This window comes from Danio rerio, chromosome 1 (genome assembly GCF_049306965.1).
Source record: "Danio rerio strain Tuebingen ecotype United States chromosome 1, GRCz12tu, whole genome shotgun sequence".
NCBI lineage: Eukaryota > Metazoa > Chordata > Actinopteri > Cypriniformes > Danionidae > Danio > Danio rerio.
Genome location: NC_133176.1, coordinates 49190195 through 49210846, shown reverse-complemented (window position 1 = coordinate 49210846; position 20652 = coordinate 49190195). Strand labels below are relative to the sequence as shown.

At 36.3% G+C, this 20652-nt stretch overlaps 3 protein-coding genes across 14 annotated transcripts in view; 1 reads left to right on the top strand and 2 right to left on the bottom strand.

Moving 5' to 3' along the window:
• eif5b (eukaryotic translation initiation factor 5B) overlaps positions 1–2079 on the bottom strand; it is a 31016-nt gene extending 28937 nt beyond the window's left edge. For both annotated transcript variants that reach the window (XM_001923538.10, XM_009293741.5), the window contains exon 1: positions 1977–2079. In XM_001923538.10, coding sequence (XP_001923573.6) covers positions 1977–2011 — 35 coding nt within the window. In that variant the 5' untranslated portion in view covers positions 2012–2079. The remainder of the gene's footprint in view (positions 1–1976) is intronic.
• A 1439-nt stretch (positions 2080–3518) lies between these two features.
• On the bottom strand, positions 3519–4824 carry lipt1 (lipoyltransferase 1). Its single transcript, NM_001075102.2, is given in 1 exon segment — positions 3519–4824. A coding segment is annotated over 1 exon segment (1119 nt). The 5' UTR covers positions 4656–4824; the 3' UTR covers positions 3519–3536.
• Positions 4825–6895: 2071 nt separating this feature from the next.
• pnpla6 (patatin-like phospholipase domain containing 6) overlaps positions 6896–20652 on the top strand; it is a 53587-nt gene continuing 39830 nt past the window's right edge. For 7 of the 11 annotated variants that reach the window (XM_073953933.1, XM_073953926.1, XM_001921173.8 and 4 more), the window contains exons 1-3: positions 6896–6954; positions 13686–13768; positions 18754–18810. In XM_073953933.1, the coding sequence (XP_073810034.1) occupies positions 13724–13768; positions 18754–18810 (102 nt within the window). In that variant the 5' untranslated portion in view covers positions 6896–6954; positions 13686–13723. The remainder of the gene's footprint in view (positions 6955–13685; positions 13769–18753; positions 18811–20652) is intronic. The other 4 variants (XM_073953911.1, XM_073953905.1, XM_073953920.1 and 1 more) reach the window with 1 other exon arrangement.

Sequence of the window (20652 nt, the reverse complement as noted above, 5' to 3'; positions counted from 1 at the left end):
CATGCGTCAACCTTGCCATGAAAAAATTTATTTTTCGGCAAAATAGCGAAAACATTTCTCCGTTTTTTTGTGCAAGCAAGTATTTTACAGTGCTTTAAAAACACTACACAATTTCTCTGTCAGTGTTTTCAAACAATTATATTTAATTTACCAAAATCACAAAAGTGGGAATTTTACATGTCACATACATAACGGAGAGATGTCACATCCATAGAGGAGCTTTTTCCTCAAAAATGTGTAAAAAAATGTCAAATAAGAAGAGTACGATAACCGTGTTCAAAGTATACTGCAGTTTGGAAGTCAATGTTTTAAAACCACCAAAATTTTGTGTAATACCTTTCCTAAGATATGTGTAAGATTTTTTATTTACGTTTTTTTTTTTTTTTTTAGGACAACAGTATCTCCAGCAGAAAAGATCTCCAAAGATGCTGATTTAAATTGTAAAGAATCAGTGTTTTTGAAACTAATGAAGACAGCAGAAGTCAATCATTGATTTTCATCATTAAGCGTGACATGTTTTTACTGCACCAAAATATTTTAAATCTTGCAAAAAATACAATATATTGTTTTCAAAGGGGAAAAATATTAGTTTTTCTTACCCAGACGTTTAAAAAGGATATATTTTAGAACAGTAACCCCAATGCTGTGATATTTTTATCCAAGGTTATCATACCGTCAGAATCTTATACCGACCCATGCCTAATGTCAAATAACATAAAATCAATCGTTTTTGTTCTATAGAGAACCAACTTTTATCCTTTTGATTAGCATTATTGCTTCTGGGTTGTGCATTTTAATTCACCGAATTTCTACAAAGTATGTTGTACACTGTAAACTCACTAACTTTTTTGGTCACATCCATAACGCATGTTTACTTACCTAATTTAATATGTGAAAATGTTTACAGATTGATGTTTTTCTGCTTCCAAAACTCGCTGTTCGGTTGTTTTGGAAAATATAAATAGATGTTTCAATAAAATGTGAACATGTACTTTCTCTGGGAATTTATGTTTTGAGATTTCACTGCAAATGTCACATCCATAACGCTGGAATCCTCATTTACAGTTCATGTTTGCCATGACCTTATTCAAATCAATGAAGAGTTAACAATTTTCCTCATTACAGATCACACTCACAGTACATTTAATATTATATTTACAAAACACTTCATCTTACAAACCAATTAGTTGTATTGTTGCATCAACCCTGTCAATAAAAACTCATGTCTGTTATCAGACTGTTAATTTAAAAAAAAATTTAAATGCAGTCTAAAGTTTCCCAGAGGTCCTGTATTTTACCATTTACACAAGCACATCCATAAATCTGAGTGGGTATATTCACCTAGCTTAATCCAGCTGGTGACAGACTGTCAAAGAGATATGAGTGCATTTGACCATTTCCACAGCTTGAGATTTCTTACTGTCACAGTTCCTGCATTAACAAAAGCTGATGGCATCCCATAGAAGAACGTTTGACTGAAGACAAAGCGAATACGCACAATGGAAACGGATGATGTTGCACTCCCAGAGGAGACATCAGATACACACACACACAGAGGCCACTGCCCTTAAAAAATGCTGTCTTCTGTGTTCGGACAGTGTTTGATATGACAGCAGATGTGAAGTGCCACTAATCTAACGTTAACACTCACAGCTGGTGGACCTCGATTCAAGACTGCTCGTGTTTCATTTTAAATACACAAACGGCACCAATACGCATTAAACACAATAAATGACTTGTATGTAGATATGCATCTATAAATACTACCGGTTTCAAGCTTATATTCCTCTCACGAAGCGGTCAGTATTGCAATAATCATGACAGGCCTAGTTATAGCGGCACATGAACTCATGTCTATCAGAAGCTAGCCAGGTGGCTAACGGTGTGTGTCTCCCACACTGTCAAGACAACAAACGCCACGCTCGTTCAGCTGTTAACAGACTCCGTGTTACGCGGTCAATCGTGGCACAACTTACCCGTCATCTCCCTTATTTTTCTGTTTCTTTCCCATTTTGTGAGTATGGCTGTAACCTCCTCGTTGCGGTGCAGTGTACGGTGTTAGCGCTTCAAGTTGGTCGTGGTCGCATTGCGCATGCGCATTTGACATTGAGTAATCGGGTTCCGCGGCCTTAGCCCAAATCTGTAGCGCATGCGGATTGTCTGTTAAACTACACAAAAAAGAAATAGTTGAAAGCGAGTATGACATCATTTGCTCATAAATAAAGTTACTCTTTTGCTGTGTTTAACATACCAAAAAAAAACATAAATTACTAAACTAAGTCTATTTGTGATTATTAAAGTCATAACATAAGCCATCCAAATGATATACTAGTCTGGGTAGCACTGCCCGGAAGAACTTGACATGACCACTTGCGTATGGAAATTTTGCTAAAAGTTTAGGAGAGACAGCTAATAATTATCATATTTATTCCACCTTTATATCATATATATATATATATATATATATATATATATATATATATATATATATATATATATATATATATATATATATATATATATATAAACAAACACTTTTTAAACACTTTTTTAAAGTGTTGATTGTTAAATCATACTAAACGTTCACTATTTTAGGTCCTTGCCAGAATAATAACATTTTTTTTATTTTAATTTTTTTTATTAAACTCTAGACAGTCAAAGGTTTACATAGATTTCTTTGGTATATTTAGCTTTGCTTTTAAACTGTATAACTTTGGTCAAATGTTTTGGGTTTCCTTCCACAAGCTTCTCACAATAATTTGAAGGAATTTTGGCCCATTCCTCCAGGCAGAATTGGTGTAACTGAGTCAGATGTGTTGGCTGTTTTGCTCGCACAAGCTTTTTCAACTCTGCCCACAAAGCGCTCACACCTTGAGCATGTGCAGTATATGTACAGAACGTTCCATTATTCATACGGGCCCCTGGATTTGAAAAAAGTAATGACATTAAAATCAATTATAGACAGATTTTTAAAAGAGCTGTATGAATATTATAGGCTTCTTGGCATTGGTTGGGGCCCCCTGATTCCCCGGGGCTCTAAGCAGCTGCTTAGCTTAGTTTATGGTTAAGTCCGCCCCTGTCTATATGTATTATTTAATTAAATATTAAAATAAAAATAGAGTGAAGATATTATTACTAAAATGTACATACAAATGATAGGTTTTAATTATTTAATTACTATTATATAATTATTTAACATTAATAAAACAATAATAATACATTAACACATTTGTAATTATTAAACTAAGCATCAATTAAAATCTTAATACTATTTTATATTTAATGTTTATAATATAAAACAAAAAGACCTTTGAAATTATTACTATATGTGAATTATATCTATATATTAGTAGTTTCTGTGTGGTACTTAAGATGTATTTTAATTGAACTGAACATTAAAGTAGTAGCCAATTCTTTTTTGATATGAAAAATCTGTATTTGCGTATAGAAAAACTATTTGCAGGAGAACACTTTAAAGTGAATACCCACTGCTAATGAAACAAGTGTCACAGAAATGATTATATCTTCCCTTTTATTCACATGACAGAAAGCATTTCTTCACACAATCTATGAATCTTCTCAGCAACATTGTCTGTCATTGACCGAGTCCTCATGAATGCAGCCACCAGCACCGCAGTTTCATTTGGACAGTATCTGCTGCCTTTCAGAGTTGATATAAGCTCATTCACAATCTCTGGAGAAAGCCAGTCTGCAGGGATTTCCAAAGCACATCGCTCCACAGTACCATTCCTGACATCCATATCAAGCTTAATATTCACATCATCGACAACTAAAGCTGTGCAAACACTGAACTTTGGGGTTTTGCCATAAATCCACTCCCATGTCTGAAGATCATGTGCCATCTTATGAATGCCAGGCATGAGAGCTTCATGAGTGGGGTCAACTGTGATGACAGGACTATCAAAGCCAAATTCACTATTATACTGGGAAGCAATAGCCTCCATGATGGTGCTGGAATCAAGAGTGGGATCCACTTCTAGAAGGTTCTTGACAGGGGAAGGGACACTTGGGGTAGCATTGCTCTTGATAACCTCAGCAGTGTTACTCTTTAGCACTGAAGACAACACTGAACGGTCAACAGAGCACAGTAATGTACAGTGATGATAAGCAGAGCTCCTGCCTAACTTTGCAGCAGTGCCTGAAATCTTGTAATGGCCGTTTAATAAAATGTCAAATCTATCCGTCGCGGCGACGTCTAGATTAGGTCTCAGAGCTTTTAATGCACTTGTAACCACTTTGAGATTCCTGTGACGGTCGTATTTCTTTTTGGAGGTGAAGAAGGTCATGTTAATGTTTCCAAAGTCATGGAAAACCGTCCCGCCTCCACTGCGCCGCCTCGCCAGCGGGATCCCCAACCGTCGCGTCGCGGGAAGGTTGCACTCCTGCCAGGGGTTTTGGTGTCTTCCGATGACCACAACAGGAGAGTTTCTCCACAACAACAGCAAGCTTCTGTTCTGCAGATCAACGTGGTCGTGTATCCAGTCTTCTAAGGCTAGGTTCTCGAATATGCCAGATGATGCAGATTTTAGGATGATTCCTGATTTTCCCAGATCGTCGAAGAAAGACGCCAAAGTGCTTTTGAGGCGAACTGATCCTGAGAGGACACATGCCCTGCTTGACAGTCTCAAAATCATCGCTATTAAAAGTCTGTAACGCACTAAAACACATGTGATTAATTTATAATTGTGTGTAAATAATGACAATAATAAAATGTTCGGGCTTTACATTTCGATGTGAGCAGTTTATTTGACTGTCTGCAGCTACGGCGTACTTTGACTGCCGGGTCAACAGGATTTTCTCAAAGCATAATAAAAGTCCTGTACGAGGTATAAATAGGTGATTAAAAACTTTAATATATTAGGCCTACGTGTGTGTAATAAATGCAAATAAAATTGTAAAAACGTACTAAGTACCTGAAAAAGTTTTATTAGGTAATCCCTCATTGAATGGTGAAATGTGGTCGCCGTGTTCTCTTATTTTGGCAGGCTGTTCTGACTATAATAATTATTTAAATAAAACTAGCTCACATTGCTAGTTTTGTGGTGAACATTTCACCTGTGCATGTTTTTCTATGCATGTCATTTAGAAAAAAAATAGTTTGCCCTTCTTTTGCCTTAATAGTTTGCCTTAATCTTTTCAGTTAAATTATCAGATTACGTGAGTTTAATGTATTAGGCGTGGCTAACATACTTAACCACGCCCTCCAACTGTCAGTTTTGGTAAAGAGGTGAAGAAATGATATTTCTGGATGAAATGCCTACTTTACTACATTCATTCAGCCCGCGGTAAAAAAAAAAAAAAAAAAAAAAACGCAGCACTAGGTGGCACTATTTAATTCCCAATGCATAATGCTGTTTGCCTTCTGTAATGTGATCAGTGCAAAATCCATGGTACTTCTTACCAAACTGTCAATGAATAAAATCCAGAATGAGATTAGGAAATTACGAAATTTAGTCAACATAAAAGATTTAGATTTAGCTTTATACGTGAAGTGAATAGTTTTGAACAGCTGTGAGCTGAGACGCATTACTTCACACCACACTGCTTTGGTTTATATACAGTTGAAGTCAGAATTCTTAGCCCTCCCTGATTTATTAGCCCCCGTTTATATTTCTGTTTGACGCAGAGCAGATTTTTTTTTCAGCACATTTCTAAACATAATAGTTTTAAGAACTCATTTCTAATAACTGATTCATTTTATCTTTGCCATGATGACAGTTAATAATATTTTACTATATATTTTTCAAGACACTTCTATACAGCTTAAAGTGACATTTAAAGGGTTACCTAGGTTAATTAGGTTAACTAGGCAGGTTAGGGTAATTAGGCATGTTGTTGTATAACGATGGTTTGTTCTGAAGACTATTGAAATTTTTTTTAGAAAAAATTAAAACCGCTTTTAATCTAGCCGAAATAAAACAAATAAGACTTTCTCCAGAAAAAAAAATATTTTTAAACATAATGTGAAAATTTCCTTGCTCTGTTAAACATCATTTGGGGAAGAAAAAATCAAAGAAGGGCTATTATTCTATAATTCTGACTTAAACTGTGTGTGTGTGTGTGTGTGTGTGTGTGTGTGTGTGTGTGTGTGTGTGTGTGTGTGTGTGTGTGTGTGTGTGTGTGTGTGTGTGTGTGTGTGTGTGTGTGCGTGTGTGTGCGTGTGTGTGCGTGCGTGTGTGTGCGTGTGTGTGTGTGTGTGTGTGTGTGTGTGTTTGTGTGTGTATGCTGAAATCTATAAGTAAATATAAGTTAATCACACATTTATTTTCCATGTATTTATTATAAGATTGAATACTTTAAGGTTAAATTAAACAATATTATATCAGACTAAGAGCTTTTATTAAAATTAATGAATTTAATTGCAGAAAAAATGTTGACATGTTTGTATCAACATTAGTATACAATAAATAATATTATTACATTGTCAATAAAAAAGAGATACAAGAGAGAGAGAGACAGACAAAATAAATAATAAAGAAGATGAAATAAACTTGAGGGTAGGACATTTGAGAGTAAATTACAGCATATTGATTAAAGTCATTACAAAATGAAATAGTTCTGTTTGCTTACATATTTTAAGATATTAAATTGTATTTAAATAATGACTACATTCTTGCAAAAGAAAAACAGGAAAATATGGTTTGGTTTTAGTACATTTGTGGATGTGGAATTTACAAAGAAAATAAATTACATTTATAACAAAAACATTTCTTTTAGTAGAGACCGATTTAGACTGAGAGCTAAAGGACAGAACATTTTGTAAATAACACTGGGGGAGGGAATCAGCGCGAGTCAATTTCCTGAAACCTAATTGGTCAGCTTGTCGTCCCTGATTGGCTGCTGCACTAAGTAGGCGGAGTCTACGGAGAGCTGTGGACGGATGTTTCCGGTATGACCGTTGTTTGACAGACCAGGACGGACCGTCGCTTTCAGGTATGGACATCAACCAAACATTATCCACAGTTTACTGACCATCCGGATTATGCGACGGCACGTTTTGTATTCCGTGTTACTTTATTACGTGTGTACATCGAGAGTTTCCCGGCTGAGGTCGCTGATGGTGCGTTGTGTTGTCCAGCCGAGGTCACCGCACAGCATCACCGCCTACAGCAGCCCGCCGAGCAGATCACTTTACAACCCAGAATGCAGAGAGAAAACATCAAGACCTGAATCACATTTTTTCAATACCAGACAGACATTGTTATTGGCTTATAACAAGCTCATTGGTTTAGCCTCAATTTACTGGCGTCCTGGGTTGATTTGCTGACATGTTTAACCCATGGTCAGCTGATGAGACCGTCCATGTGATGCTCTTTCGCTAACTGTTAGTCCGACAACTGATGACATGCTCTGTTTGTCACATAACACACGGATGAGTATGAATGAATGATGTCTCGTAGACTCTGGTTTCTCAGGTATAATGTGCATGTGGCCTACAGCATGTGACAGTCTCTGGGCAGTGGAATATACAGATCTGTATTCAGCACCAGACAGCTTCAAGTTTGCAGCAGTCACTTTTAATGAATAGAGTACACTTTACTGAGCAGACGTGCTCATTCTATTAAGTCTGTGTACGGCTTAATAAGTTAGTCAAACTTTAAGTTAAATTTATGTAGTTTGAAAAGTAGCTAATTTTGAACACATCAAATGCTTGTGTAAAACCATAGTTTAACTTTAACTTTTAAACGTGCTCACCCTGAGGACATACGATAAATGATATAATAATAATAATAATAATTATTATAATGTAATTACATATTAATAATAATGATGATAATATTTTATTATTACATAATATTTTAGCTGAAACCTTAGTTCATAGCAATTCATAAAATACAAGTAAACTACTACTGCCACGTTAAGCATTGAACAAATGTATACTGAAAAATCTAAATTTAATACCAGGAGCTTCTGATGATAAATTTAGTTTTTTAAGTGAAATATGATTAGTTTGTGAAGAACATGTAACAATTTTTAACATTATTACCCACAATATATAACATTTTCAGACAATGACAAACTTTAGCACAAACTTACATGTGAGCTTTCGCTTTTAAAATTTTTTATTATTTTAATTTTTTTGCTTTTTTCTATTGGTTGTATCATCCAGGATAAACACTAGTACCATTCAGATGAATAATACAACGCACATCCTCCTTCATTGAGTCAGCTTGTGTATGAGTTTTTGCTCTTGCGTATAGATATTTTGATTAACCAACACATTAATGTATAATTGTACGTTTTTTTAAATTCTTATTTACAACACAGCTTTGAAAAGTGTGTATTAATTTCCCTGATATTATGTTAGAAAAATTAGACAGAGATTCATCCAAATTATTATTTCACTAAAATTGCGATGCAAAATGAAAATTTAAATTTAATCAAAGCCCAAAAAGTTTTGATGATTAAATGCAGATAATTGAACTTAGTTAGGCATGGGATGATAACAGTTTTTAAGGTTTATTGTGGTTGTAAAACACTGAATCAGTGCCCAGAAGCCAGCACTAAACAAAAGACAATTGAAAAACCGTGTGGCATTTGACAAGGCCCATAGTCTGCTAAATGGATGTACACTGGAAAAGTGGTAGAAGGTGGATTTTTTCAGCTGAATCTTCTGTTGAATTACACCACAGTCGCCGTAAAAATTGCAGGAGACCTACTGGAGCCTGCATGGATCCGAGATTCACCCAGAAAACAGTGAAGTTTGTTTTAATACTGCCAAACAATCAGTTTTACCATTCTTAAGGTATATGTAAGTTTTTTTATTTTTTTATGTGTTGTAAAGAAATCTGTGTTTTTGAAACTAATGAAGAGAGCAGAAGTCAATGATTTATTTTAACTATTTAGGCTGACATCTTTACTGTCCAAAATATTATAAAAGTTTCTTAAAATAAAGTACATTTTTGTTTAATGCAGATTTTTGTTTTGTTTTGTTTTATTCTTTGTTTGAACCAGACATTTAAAAATAACTTATTTTAGAGCAGTAATCACAACACAGAGAAACCGTTGTGTTTTTATCCACAGTTATCATAACATCAGAAACTACCAGCCCATGCCTAAACTCAATATGCTCTTCGACTAGTTCTAATTTAGTTCATATAAATATTTTAACCCTATCATTAATTTTGAAGGTGAAATTAACCTTCACAATTGACAAAAAAACATTTTAGCTAGCCAAAATTTCTAAATCCTTTTGAAGCTGACTAGCAATTAATACATACTTTCTTATACTGACCACATGTAAAATCAACAAATACAGAAAATATAATTTTTTTAGAGTTTCATTCAGGAATTTATACTCTATTCATGGAAAGTGCCAGCAGTAGTTTCCATCAAAGTCATGCATGAGTCGCCTTTGTCGCAACTTTAAATTTCTATTGTTTACTGCTGAACTTGTTGTGCTTTGCATTGAAGCATAACCAGTTCTCGTGGAATCATTGCAATTGTATTTGTCACTTGGGAGGATTTGAAACAAAACCATGTCTGTAAACGTGCGTCTTTTCTTGTTCTCTCATGCTTAAGGGCTCATACTAGGAGCATTGTTATCTGAGGACAATGGCTATTAGAAGGTGCTCATTAGGGAGTAACGAACACTGACGTTTCAGCTTTTCTTTCTCTTTCCCTCATCATTATTGCCTCTCTTGTCATTCTATAGCCTGTTATTGAATGTCAGGAGTTTTTCAAATGCTATCCCTCCCTGTCTATCATCAATTACAATCACTCCCTAGGCCTATTTCATCTGTATAAACAGCAAATCTCTGATCCACTACAGCCATTACCAGTGTGTTTCATACACACTCAGATTCATTTGCGGATGAATCTCTTTACGTCCGCTGTGATCTCCGTAATTTAATCCTCCATCCACCCCCAATGATTTCAGATGTTTGCCTCCAGACACAGTGATGATGTCATCACTGAATGGCATTGGATGAACTCGTTTTTGTTAGAGAGACGTTAGAGGATATGCATGTATTTGTTGTAGCTTTGGCTCTCATAAATAGGTCTATGCATGTAATGAATGTAAAGGGATTCTGCTGAATGCTGCATAGGTCAGCAAAATGCTGTGTAGTTCAGTGTACGAGCAGTCTGCGCGTGCAGCCCTGCATGTGAGAGAAACAAGATATAATAGGAAGATCTGAATTGGAGTCATCAGTCATGCTGTAAGGCCATATGAATGTGTGCATTTTAGGTGTGTATGTGTGTGTGTGTGTGGTAGGGATGATGATGTCATAGGTTTGGGGAAAGGCAGTGATTGGAGGGGTTTCCCTGATGAGCTCTATTTATGTTAACATTTCTATTGTGAAAACAATATTTACATGTTGGACTGAATCATCTCTGGCTGCAATAATTTTTAAAACTGGTTATACGAGTTTGTGTAGTACAGAATGTTATAGTGAACAATTAAAAAGTATTTTAGGTAATTTAGTATTTTTTGTTTTGCATAACTATTAAAGTATTTATAGTTTTTCTTAAGTAAATTTAATTTCATTAAATTTAAAACTCATTTAATTTGTTAGTTGCCAAGCCATATTTTTTTTTACTTTATTATTTTATTTTATTTAGAAAAACAAAGAACAAAGCGGTTGTCATAAGGATTAAAAAATCGAGTCACAATACATTTGAGGCACATGATCACATATTGTTTACAATATCTATGTTTCCATCCACCTATTTTTTTATGCGAATTTTGCAGATCGGTTGATGGAAACGGCAAGAAGCCCATACATATTGATAAGCGCATAAAAATGTATGTGCATAACTGAGCAAGATAAACTTTTTATTCGATGAGAAAAGATGCACATAAACTACGATGGAAACACTTTTACCGAACAAACTCCAGTATATGCACTTTAAAAGGTCATGTGATTTTGTTATTAGAGATCATGTGGTGATAAAAATGTGTGTGAATGGATAAACCAGCAGGGTGAGCACACTGTAAAACATCTGAAATGTTGTTTTGTTCATTCTAAAACGCCTTAACCGCTTCAGCATTAGTGTTATTATATTATTAATGAACTCCAGAATCAAGAGCATATGTGTGCTCTGCATCTTACGCCTTTAAATACCTGCGTGTCAGCATTGTCTTCTAGGTGAAAGTCGTCTAATAAATGAATAAAAGAGTAACCAGCTTCTCCTACTGCAAATTAAGTTTTTACTGTTGATATTTGGCGCCAGTTAGTCAGGAAGTGACGATTTTGTTCGCTTTGACTTGTTGGATGGAAATGCTGTTTTATTCGCACATCTTTTATGCGATAATCCAGTGTTACACATAAAGTTGAGTCCCGTTTTGGGATGGAAACATAGCTACTTACATACTCAGTCCAATTTTTGCCAATAATCTTTTTTGGAAAGTCTTAAGTTAAAACTCAATCTCTCCATAAAATGTATTCCTTTTTCAGTTGCTATCTATTTTTTTTTGCCCCTGTTGGAGGATCAACCTGAAACCATTTTTGAGTTATGGCTTTTCTGCTACTAAGTATTTGAATTATTTGTCAATAGTCAGGACAGATTCTGGTATTTTCCCAAGGTAAAATGCATCCAGAAAGTATTCATAGCTTATCACTTTTTCCACATTTGTTTATGTTACAGCCTTATTCCTAAGTGGATTAAATTTATTTATTTCCTAAAAACTCTACACACAATACCTTATAATGACAATGTGAAAATGTGATGTTTTGAAATGGTTACAAATTTACTAAAAATTAAAAACTCAAAAGATCACATGTACAGAAGTATTCACAGCCTTTGCTTAATACTTTGTTGATGCACCTTTGGCAGCAATTACAGCCTCAAATCTTTTTGAATATGATGCCACAAGTTTGTCACACCTGTCTATGGAAATGTTTGCCCATTCCTCTTTGTAGGACCTCTCAAGCTCTATCAGGTTGGATGAGAAGTGATGGTTTACAGCCATTTTCAGATTTCCCCAGAGATGTTCAATAGGATTTAGGTCTGGGCTCTGGCTGGGCCACTCAAGTACATTCACAGAGTTGTTGTGAAGCTACTCCATTGATATTTTGGTGGTTTGCTTTGGGTCATTGCCCTGCTGCAAGATGAACCGTTACTCCAGTCAGTGATCAAGAGCACTCTGAAGCAGGTTTTCATTCAGGATGTCTCTGTACATTGCTGCATTCATCTTTCCCTCTATCTTGACGAGTCTTCCAGTTCCTGCTGCTGAAAAACATCCCCACAGCATGATGCTGCCACCACCATGTTTCCCTCTAGGGATGGTATTACTCTGGTGATGAGTGGTGCCTGATTTTCTCCAAACGTAACGCCTGGCATTCACTCCAAAGAGTTCCATTTTAGTCTCATCAGACCAGAGAATTTAGTTTCTTATGGTCTGAGAGTCCTTCTGATGCCTTTTGGCAAAAAAAGATGGGAAGTGGCTTCCGTCTGGCCACTCTACCATACAGGCCGGATTGATGGATTGCTGCACTGATGGTTGTCCTTCTTTAGGTTCTCCTCTTTCCACAGAAGAACGCTGGAGCTCAGAAAGAGTGACCATTGGGTTATTGATCACCTCTCTGACTAAGGGCCTTCTTCCCCGATCACTCAGCTTAGATGGCCGGCCAGCTCTAGGAAGAGTCCTGATGGTTTTAAACATCTTCCACTAATGGATGATGGAGGCCACTGTGCTCATTGGAACTTTTAGAACAGCAGATTTTTTTCTGTAACTTTCCCCAACCTTGTGCATCGAGACAATCCTGTCTTGGAGGTGTACAGACAATTCCTTTGTCTTCATGCTTGGTTTGTGTTTTAATATGCACTGTCAACCCTGCATGGGACCTTATATAAACAGGTGTATGCCTTTTCAAATCATGTCCAATCAACTGAATTTACCACAGGTGAACTCCAATTATGCTGCTGAAACATCTCAAGAATGATCAGTGGAAACAGAATGTACCTGAACTCAATTTAGAGCTTCACTGCAAAGGCTGTCAACACTTATGTACATGCGATTTTTCTTTTTCTTTTCTTTTCTTTTTTTTTCCATTTTATAAATTTGCAACAATTTCTAAAAATCTTTTTCACATTGACATTATGGGGTATTGTGTGTAGAATTTTGAGGAAATAAATGAATTTAATCCATTTTGGAATAAGGCTGTAATTTAAAAGAATGTGGAAAAAGTGAAGCTCTATGAATACTTTCCAGATTTCCCTTCCATAACACAGTAACAGTGCATACATAATCATATACTACTTAAATATTAATTAAATATGAACTAATGAAGGCATTTACTAATCATGAACCCTAACCATGACATGAATTGTGTGAAAAATAACCATCTTGCTAATACATTTGTTAGTTGATGTGTTCTCATTTAACTCTTAGTGATTTGTTTTCACACATAAAATCATATGACTTATTATATCAAAGTTCAGGTTAGTTCTTCATCAATACAAAATTCAAAACTCATCATTAATTAATATTAAATAATGATTCATTTAGGCATTAGTACATGATCATTCACTGTATTGTAGCAGTACAGTTATTGTGAAGTGTTGCCACAAAATCCCTATCATTTGGCATGGATTTGTGCCCGGATTATGTTTGTAAAGAGCTTTATTTCCTACCCTGCTCTCCAGTGGTTCAGACAGAATGTGTGTGATGCTGATTTCTGCATGTTGCATGAAGCCTGTTGTGTTGGTGTGTGTTGCAGTGGCTGTTGTTGATGGCCCAGCTGTGTGTTGAGGTAGAATGGGACAGAGCACATCGGACACAGAGTCCGCAGAACCTCCAGAGGTGAGCTTTACCTTCACACATACTGTACATGCAAAAAAACAGACCCTCTCTCACTCTGAGCCTTCCACAGGTTTCAGTGCAAGTGCTTAATTTCTCTTTTGTTTAGATCTTTTTATTTTGATCTCAAATTAGACTGCGGCCCACATTTCCAAGCATTTTCCTGCATGTCAAAGTTGTGAATGAATGAAGAATGATTGAGAGGGCCAACGGAGCATAAATTGAACCACTTGAATATTCATCTGTATTTCACGTTAAACTATAGAATGGCTTCAGAACATTTGGGATATTGTAGACCAACATGACAACTCTCTAGTGCCTTATAATAGGCTACCCTCATGGCTTTTGTTGGCTTATAAATTATACAGAATATAGCCCATGCTCAAGAAGGTACCAGCTGGCCGATACCCAATCCAGCAAAATTATCCGGTATTAAACCAATATCCAATCAAAGAATTGTATCGGTGCATCCCTAGTCATAGATTGATAGTACGAATCTGTTGTTTTTTGTAATCCAATCTGCTTCTATGTTTGACTCTTTTCTGTGTAAAAGATGACTGGATGTATCCCAAATCGCCCTTATACCCTCATCCAATAATATAGTCCACTTAAAGGAGTGAATGAAAACAAGTGAGTGAATTTGACTGCACTAGAAGGGATGCCAAATAATCCTTCTCCACTCTTTTTCAACTTCAACTTGGTCAGACATTGTGATGGTTACTTAAAAGGGCACCTATGATGCAAAATTGACTTTTGGAAGCTGTTTGGACTATAACTGTTACCAACTATAGTGTGTCCACAGTCATATTGGCGTGATATAAACACAATTATAAATATAAATATATATTTTTTTTAAATGGAAATTTCCGTTTTTACATATAAATAGTTATGTCACGTTAAAATAGGATTCAAATCCCAGTGCTCTTGAGGCCCACCTTAATGTGATGTAGGAGTGTGGTTTTCCCCGCCCACTGAATTGATTGACAGGTAGGTGTTAACTTGTCCTGTTGTAACACGGAAGAACTGTTGTGTCCACAGAACAGGATTTACAAAGAAACTCGGATTAAAAGATCTGTTCCTACTCTCCGTGATCAAGAATGCAGCTACATTTTGCTCAGAGCCAAAATTGGGCGTAGTTTACATTGTATAATAAATATTCTAAAGGATATTTTGAGCTGAAACTTTACAGACACATTTTGGAGACACCAAAGATTTATCGTACATCTTGCAAAAGAGGTAAAATAGGAGCTCTTTAACACTTACCGAGTTGTCTACTAGCAATGAAACAAAGAATTGTGATCTCTGCCATATATGCACATATATATATATATATGCATATATGTCATATGTTACTTTAGAAACACCAATAGGTATGGGGGGGGGGTCACGTGGCTCTGGCGAGGATGGCTGATTGATTGATTCGCTCTGATAACCCACACACAGAAAAGTTTTAATACCCGTGTAAACTAAACCAACTCTGATCGAAATTGACAATCTGAGTATGTCCAAACCTCCTGCTCCAAAACAGTTTGACATTTTTACTAGAGCTTGTAGAACAGGCGCTGGAAAAAACGAAATTACAGGCGGATCCTTACCTCACTGTCATGGCGGATACATCCGACGTGTTAGTGGAATTAAAAGCATTGAGAACTGAGCTTGGAACTAAACTGGATGGTATTGAAAAACGATTGACGAAAGTATCATCATCTGTTAAGACGTTAGAATACAACCTGACAGATGAATCGACGATGCAGAGGACCAGATTGTGTCGGTGGACCGCATTGTGATTGGCCCACCTCAGCATCTAAACGGCTAAATCTCCTGGAAGCAAAGGTGGAAGGTTTAGAAAACTGCATCAGGTGAAAGAATCTTCAGCTCTTCAGTCTTTCCAGGGGTGCCAAAGGCTTAAAATTTAAAGGACTTTATCAAACTCCCTCAGTGGGTGGACATGACACCTGACACATTGTTCTTCCTGAAGCAGGCTCACAGGACTTTAACTACAGTTTCTGACAACACCACAAGTAGCTGCTCTTTCAAAAAGCACACTATTTAATGATATAAGGGGCGGTTTCGGATAGAGCCACTGTTTTTTTGAATGGGAGTTGTCTACAGAGATTGATTTTTATAACCCTGTGACTGTGAGTATAGTGTGAAATTTTGGACTTCCTCTCATTGCATAATCTCTTCCTCCATCACGCATACAGTGCCAATGTTTTCCCATCATGCACCTTGCACCTTACCCCCCTTCTTTTACAGACCTCACACCCTTTTCCGCAGTCTGTTCACTGGTCAATGTGAGCAGCTGTTTTACCACTATTTTCCCCTTCTGAATCCTCTTTGTGTCGATCATTGGCAGCTGTGTTTTGTAGCTGGGCAGACTGTGCTGATAATCTGATCATGTGACATGTTTGGAGAGTTTTGTGATGTGACTGATAATGTCCTGTGATCTTAAACTGAGTTTTTTATTTGCTCTGTCATGATGAGCGAATATAGGAAGACGCAGCTACAGTAGATGTCTGGCAAGCTTCATCTTGCACTTGGAATTGGGGAATTGCGCAAATTCATATCTCAGTCCAGAGATCACTAATCGCAAGGGCGTATTTGCTTACGGCACAGCTAAAGGTTGAACTATGTATGCAATAAGTTCTAAATTTATCTTAAATGTGCATGCTGGGAAAAATGAAGTGTTCAGATGCAAAAACCTCTAAATGCCATCTGAAATGTATTACTAAAATGAGCCTCCTATGTTTATTTTCAGTTATTTCACTTTAAAGGTGATGGAAAGAACTTTTTTTTTCACTTTTAAAAATACGATTTCTGAGCCTACACACAAGACTCAGAGAAAAATGCTAATTTTAGAAGAAAATATCAAGCAGCATTTAGAGGTTTTTGCATCTAAACTCATCAAATACACTTTCCAAGTGTGAAGATAAGAAAATTAATAGTACTAAACAGTTTTTTATGTATATCTACAAAAAAGTGCTTCATTGGCGTAATTGTATTGTACACCTATCAGGTTTTGACTTTATCTTGACCGTTATGTTATGATCAAGCTACTTGCTGTATCTAACGATGATTGCAGGCATTAGACAATAGGCAGACACTCTTGTAACATATATAAATGAAATTTGAGAAACCATTTATTCATACATTTGCTTTTCGTCTTACTCCCTTTATTAATCTGGGGTCGTCACAGCGGAATGAACCTCCAACTTATCCAGCATATGTTTTATGTAGCGGATGCCCTTTCATCACTGGGAACCATACACTCTCATTCACACACACATACACAATGGACAATCTAGCTTACCCAATTCACCTATAGGGCGTGTCTTTGGACTTATGGGGGAAACCGAAGCACCCGGAGGAAACCCATGTGAACGCGGGGAGAACATGCAAACTCCACACAGAAATGCCAACTGACCCAGCCGGGAACTGAACCAGCGACCATTTTGCTGTGAGGCAACAGCACTACCTACTGCGCCACTCTGTCGCCCCTTGAGAAACCATACACTCAAAAATAATATTTAAATTACTTGTTTAAACTACTTGCACACAGTTATTGAGATTCTTGGGGGTACAACTTATTTCTTTAATTCAATCCACTTAAATTTGTAAAAAATAAAGTTAATTTGCATCAATTTGTGTTGGGACAACATGAAAGATTTGTTTAAAACCAAGCATTTTTAAAGTGTATATCACACACTCTAAAGTTACATATAAGTGTGTTTTGATCAAGTCAGAGGATTCACATGCCTCATTTTCACCAGACACTGATGATAAAATCTACCAATTCTGTTTTCGAGTACTTCTCACTTTTACAGTATTTCACTGTGTAGTCCATTCTACTCCCTGCATTAAAGTATGCACACATTTCTCAATAATTTTATCACTAAATATATAAGCATCTTCAAAATATATTCAGCATGGCTGAATATTTTTCATTTTTTCTTACGCTATATCAAACAAAGCTAAAACTTCCCCACAAAAACATCCGTCAATATGAATTGGTTACTTTGATCATCTTGTTTAAAGGATAATTAGTGTCCAAGATACATCATCTAGATGCATTGGGATGCATTGTCAGTGATGTATCCTGGGGTCACTGTGTGTTTCGGATCTTTCAACATCAGACACCCTTGACCAGGTGACCCAGCTGAGGTTAATCAGACCCCAGCTTGGGTCCTAGTAGCCATCCCCATCTTGTGGCTTTCTCTGCAGCTTCACAAACAGACTTAATGACCCTGTTCTTAGCTGCTACTGCTAGGCCTAGTTGGTTCAAGACTTTACAGAGTGAATGCCCTTCAAGCCCTTAACAACCCACCTCTATTGGCTCACAGTGGGTCTTCCAGCCCCTTCCCGCCACTTCTCTTCTAGCTTCTGGTACTTTGAGCGTTTCCTTTTATTTGCCTTTTCCATCCGCTCTTCCCATAAAAAAAAATATTTTACTGGAAAAGAAGCCAAAATGCTAATAAAAATCATTACTAAAGTACTTTATCATCTACTTCTCAATGAAGGATTCATTAATATTTCATTAGAAGTGATTCTCCAACCTACGAACTGTTCACTTTAGATACAGTACGTGCATTGTTCAGGCCCTGACAGAAAATACACGAGCTGAAAAGGAGCGAGAAGGAAGGAATGAGTGAGTCGGAGGGTGACACAGAGTGGGAATGCTTGAAGAAATGACAGCACAAAGGAGAAACGCTAGAGGTTTACATATCTGAGGGACAGGGAAATATGGATATGCTTCATTATTAAACACAAGGGGTTTATCTTTTGCAGATTCCTCTTCCTGCCCTTTATTTTTAATGATCTGTGTCTAAATAAAACAGATCTGTAGATTGCCTTTTTTTTTAATCGTCATATATTGTAACTCCAGTGTAATGCTGTTATATTAATAATGTTAACAAAACAAAACAAAACAAAAACCCCTGTGTTGTGTTACTGGTTATGTTGGTTGTAATAATACTCTGTGTGTTTTGCAGACGGACAGATTTGGAAACATCAAGAGTTTAGTGGAGGATCAGCTGCAGACCAGCATGGTCAGTAAACATATTTGTTTATTCATTCATTCATTTTCTATTCATCAGGTTTCGCCACAGCGGAATGAACCACCAACTTATCCAGCATATGTTTTACGCAGCGGATGCCCTTCCAGTTGCAACTCATCACTGGGAAACACCCATACACACACATACACAGACAATTTAGCTTACCCAATTTACCTATACCAATTCTTTGAACTTGTGGGAGAAACCGGAGCACCCGGAGGAAACCCACGCGAACATGGAAAGAACATGCAAATTCCACACAGACACGCCAACTGACCAAGCCGAGGCTCGAACCAGCGACCTTCTTGCTGTGATGCGATCATGCTACTCACTGCGCCACCTGGACGCCCACATATTTGTTTAATCTTTCACAATGAATTACTAGTAAACATGTCATGCACATGGCAGATGAGGTATTTCTTGAAACATTAGATAATGGGTTGGAGTAGGTAAGGTTTTTTTTTTTTTAATAAAGCTATATTTATTTAATCAAAAATGCAATAATAACAGCAATATAGTGAAGCATTACTGTTAAGAGAAGTGTTTTCTCTTGATATATTTTTTAATTATAACATGATCCTTCGGATATAAGATATCTAAAAAGATCATTTGTAGCTGAAGACATATTTATTCTTATTATTAAATACGTTAAATTTGTTCTGTTGAAGCCATAAAGAAATGATGTAATAATGTTGAAAAAATTCAAAAGTAACTTTTGATTAAATTGATTTATTAACTACATTTTACTGACTCCAAACATTTTCTGATAAATGTGAACATAACAAATATCCAGATTCAGATTTGAAGTAATCAGATCATTTTAAAAAAAGCTTATAAAATTAATAAAAAGTTCAAAATCCTGTTAAAATGTTTAGAATTTTTCTCAACCTTGAATTCATGACACATCTCTCATTTTGTCACTTAAAGGTGCAGTATGTAAGTTTGACACCCAGTGGTTGAACTAGGTATTGCAGTCCTGTATCAAAACAAACGCAAGCGCAGGTTGCCAGATTCACGACAGGAGTGAGTGATCAAACCGTGTTCTAAATAATAGCAACGGCATGCGATAAAGTGAATATTTTTTTTATTAGGAGTTTTTGTCCTAAACAACACCTCGGATTGATATATTACAAACGGTTTCTATTTCTCACAGGTAAACAATAGAAAACGGCAGTGATCTCCTCAGATACACCTCATGTGCTTTATTCAGTGTTAAATGCTAACAATGTGAGTTTAAATGATATTTTACATGATATTTAGTGGCATACTACTGAAGGCAGCAGCAGCAGCAGATAGTTCACCTCAGATCTTGAAAATAAAATAAACCGTTTGAGATTGAACTTTAAAACTAAACACATATCAGGTATTCAGTATTCAATCATGTACATTTAATAATGTTAAAGAGGTTTAATATGTATTAATTAGATTATAAACCTTACCATTTCGTGAGTGAGTGCATATTCTGTGCTTCTGAATGGATGTATTAAAATTTCTGTCGTGTTTTGTCTGGTTCAATGAGCCAAATTGGTGATCACTGCGTATCGTCATGTGCGTGTTGTTAGGACACTTGGTTACAATGTAACCTGCTCACCTAATGTTTACATTCATAATATTTATATAATTTGCTGATTAATAACCTAAGTGGAATTCTGAATCTGCGTCTCATTTTAGAGCCTGCTACTGTCCACTAGAGGTCTCATTTCGGTCACTCACTCATGCTTTGAGAGCCTTTCTGACTGAATAAATAAAATATGCGCTTTCCCACCAAGGCAACCCTGGGTGCTGGAATATAATTGGCTAAAGTGGCAGTGGGCGGGTTAAAACTACACATTT